Raw genomic sequence first — 2526 nt, forward strand, 5'->3', positions numbered from 1 at the left:
GGATTGAGGCAGGAAAGGTACAAGATAAGCCTAAAGCTTCTTGTAGAGCCTGAAAATATGGAAGTGCTAAAACACACACACACACACACACACACACACACACACACACACACACAAAATGAGAGTATGTCAGAGGGGCACAAGAACCAACTAAAACTCCCAGTGGCCAGAATCTGGAATAATTTGACCAAAAATATCCTTAAGATTGTATTAGATTATAATTCCAACAATAAATAAATATTCATGAGTCTATACTGATATAAATAAATAATTGAATAAATTAATAAGTGGGAGAGGAGAGACAAATGTCCTGAGCACAAGAATTTATGCAGGCACTCCACTCTAATGGAGTAGGGTGGCATAACTCATAATTCTTATAGTGTGGGTTGTGTATAGAGACTTTCTTCCAAAGAGTAGAGTATGAAAAGGGAGGGAAAAATATCGAGTAACTTTACAGTGGAGAAATCTGACCAGCACTACCTTCAGCCAGGTGATCAAGGTCAGCACCAATAGTGATAAGCCATGTTGATAGTGTGTAGCCTTGATATGATAGGATGAAAATGGCTCTTCTTCTCTCCTATCTTCCTCTCTAAATCTCATAACCCCAGTCTAATCATGAGAAAAACATCAGACAGATTCCAATAGAGGGGCATCCTACAATGTACATGATCAGTACTCCACAAAACTGTCAAGGTCATTGGCAGCCGCTGGAGCTACGATGCCTAAAGGAGGGAGAAAGGGAGGCCACAAAGGCCGGGCAAGGCAGTACACGAGCCCCGAGGAGATCGACGCACAGCTCCAGGCTGAAAAGCAGAAGGCCAGGGAAGAAGAGGAACAAGGAGAAGAAGGTGGAGATGGGGCTGCAGGTGACCCCAAAAAGGAGAAAAAATCCCTAGACTCAGATGAGAGCGAGGATGAAGAAGATGATTATCAGCAAAAGCGCAAAGGTGTAGAAGGGCTCATTGACATTGAGAACCCCAACCGGGTGGCACAGACAACCAAAAAGGTCACACAGCTGGACCTGGACGGGCCCAAGGAACTTTCAAGGAGAGAAAGAGAAGAAATCGAGAAGCAGAAAGCAAAAGAGCGTTACATGAAAATGCATTTAGCGGGGAAGACGGAGCAAGCCAAGGCCAACCTTGCCCAGCTGGCGAGCATCCGGAAACAGCGGGAGGAGGCTGCCAGGAAGAAAGAAGAGAGGAAAGCAAAAGATGATGCAGCTTTGTCAGGAAAACGAATGCAGTCACTCTCCCTGAGTAAGTAGCACGGCCTGTGGGAGGAGATAGCAGGGAACGGGGCCGTGCTGCCAGGACCTCTGCTGTGTCTCACCCACCCTGTGCCCGGCGCCACTGCAGCAGCCCCTTGCGGTGAGGAGCTCCCCACGGCTCCTCTTCATCTTGGCACAGAAATCGTTTGGGGGGATGGTGGGTGGGGGGAGGGGGCAGCTGCTATCTTTGAGACAGAAAGATGCAGGACAGCATTTCATATGTAACCATTTGAATGTTTTGGCTGTTTTTAGAATTCAGAACCCTTGTCGGGGGGGGGGGTGCCTGGGAGGTGGGGTAAGAAAAGCTTCCGTTTGTCTGGTCGATTGCGGCGCAGTAGCTGCTGAAAAGTTTGTGATGGATGGCCCCCTGTCTGTGTTGCCCCGGCACCCAACTGGGGGGCTGTCGCCTGGGAGCCAGGGCTCTGGGTCTCTGAGGATCATGGCTCATCCCCGGCCAGTCCCCTCTGACTGAGGCTTCGCCCCTGACCTTCCCACCCTACTCCCTACCCCCGACTCTGGCCAGGGCTCGGGCCCATTCTTAACCCTGCCCATGGATCATTTCAAGAAACCTGTTTACTGTGTAGCCCCCAGGCAAAACATGCTCCACAAGTCCAACTTGTATATTTGGCAAATTAAACTTGACATTATCATTAAAAAAAAGAAAAAAACTGTCAAGGTCATCAAAAACAAGGAAAAGTCTGAGAAACTGTCATATCCAAGAGGAGTCTAAGAAGACATGAAGATTAAATGTAATGTGCTGTCCTGGATGAGATAGGAGGAATAAGACATTAGGAAAAAACTAAGGTAATTTGAGTAAAGCATGGACTTTAGTTAAAAATAATGCATCATTATCAGTTCATTAATTGTAACAAGTGCACCATACTGGTGTAAGATGTTAGTAATAGGGACAACTGAGTGTGGGGATAGATCAGAACCTTCTGAACTGTCTTCTTAATTTTTTTGTAAATCTAAAACTGTTATAAAAATAAAGTCTATTAAAAATGCCTAAATAAAAAATAAAAAAGCAAATGAGGAATAAAATCAGGATTATCTGACTAATATAGAAGAGATACTACTTCTTTCCTAGCACAGATGCCCTTTTTCCTGCCATATCTGGATAGTTCAGGTGAATTAATTTAGGACACAAAAGTAACTCAATCATTGCCTCTGTCTTCTGCTTTATTATGTGTATGTGGATACGAATGGAATGAAGATACTTCACGTGGAATCTCTCTTACAATAATAATAATATGTTACAA

The 2526-nt window shown here is 44.9% G+C and overlaps 1 protein-coding gene across 1 annotated transcript; it reads left to right on the forward strand.

The window, feature by feature from the left end:
• Nucleotides 1-705: 705 nt before the first annotated feature.
• Nucleotides 706-1333, forward strand: LOC101278270 (28 kDa heat- and acid-stable phosphoprotein-like). The gene has a single exon (XM_033423173.2). The coding sequence runs from the start codon at nucleotides 719-721 to the stop codon at nucleotides 1262-1264; it is 546 nt and encodes a 181-aa protein (XP_033279064.2). The 5' UTR covers nucleotides 706-718; the 3' UTR covers nucleotides 1265-1333.
• The last annotated feature ends 1193 nt before the right edge of the window (nucleotides 1334-2526 follow it).

The sequence above is a fragment of the Orcinus orca genome, chromosome 7 (genome assembly GCF_937001465.1).
Source record: "Orcinus orca chromosome 7, mOrcOrc1.1, whole genome shotgun sequence".
NCBI lineage: Eukaryota > Metazoa > Chordata > Mammalia > Artiodactyla > Delphinidae > Orcinus > Orcinus orca.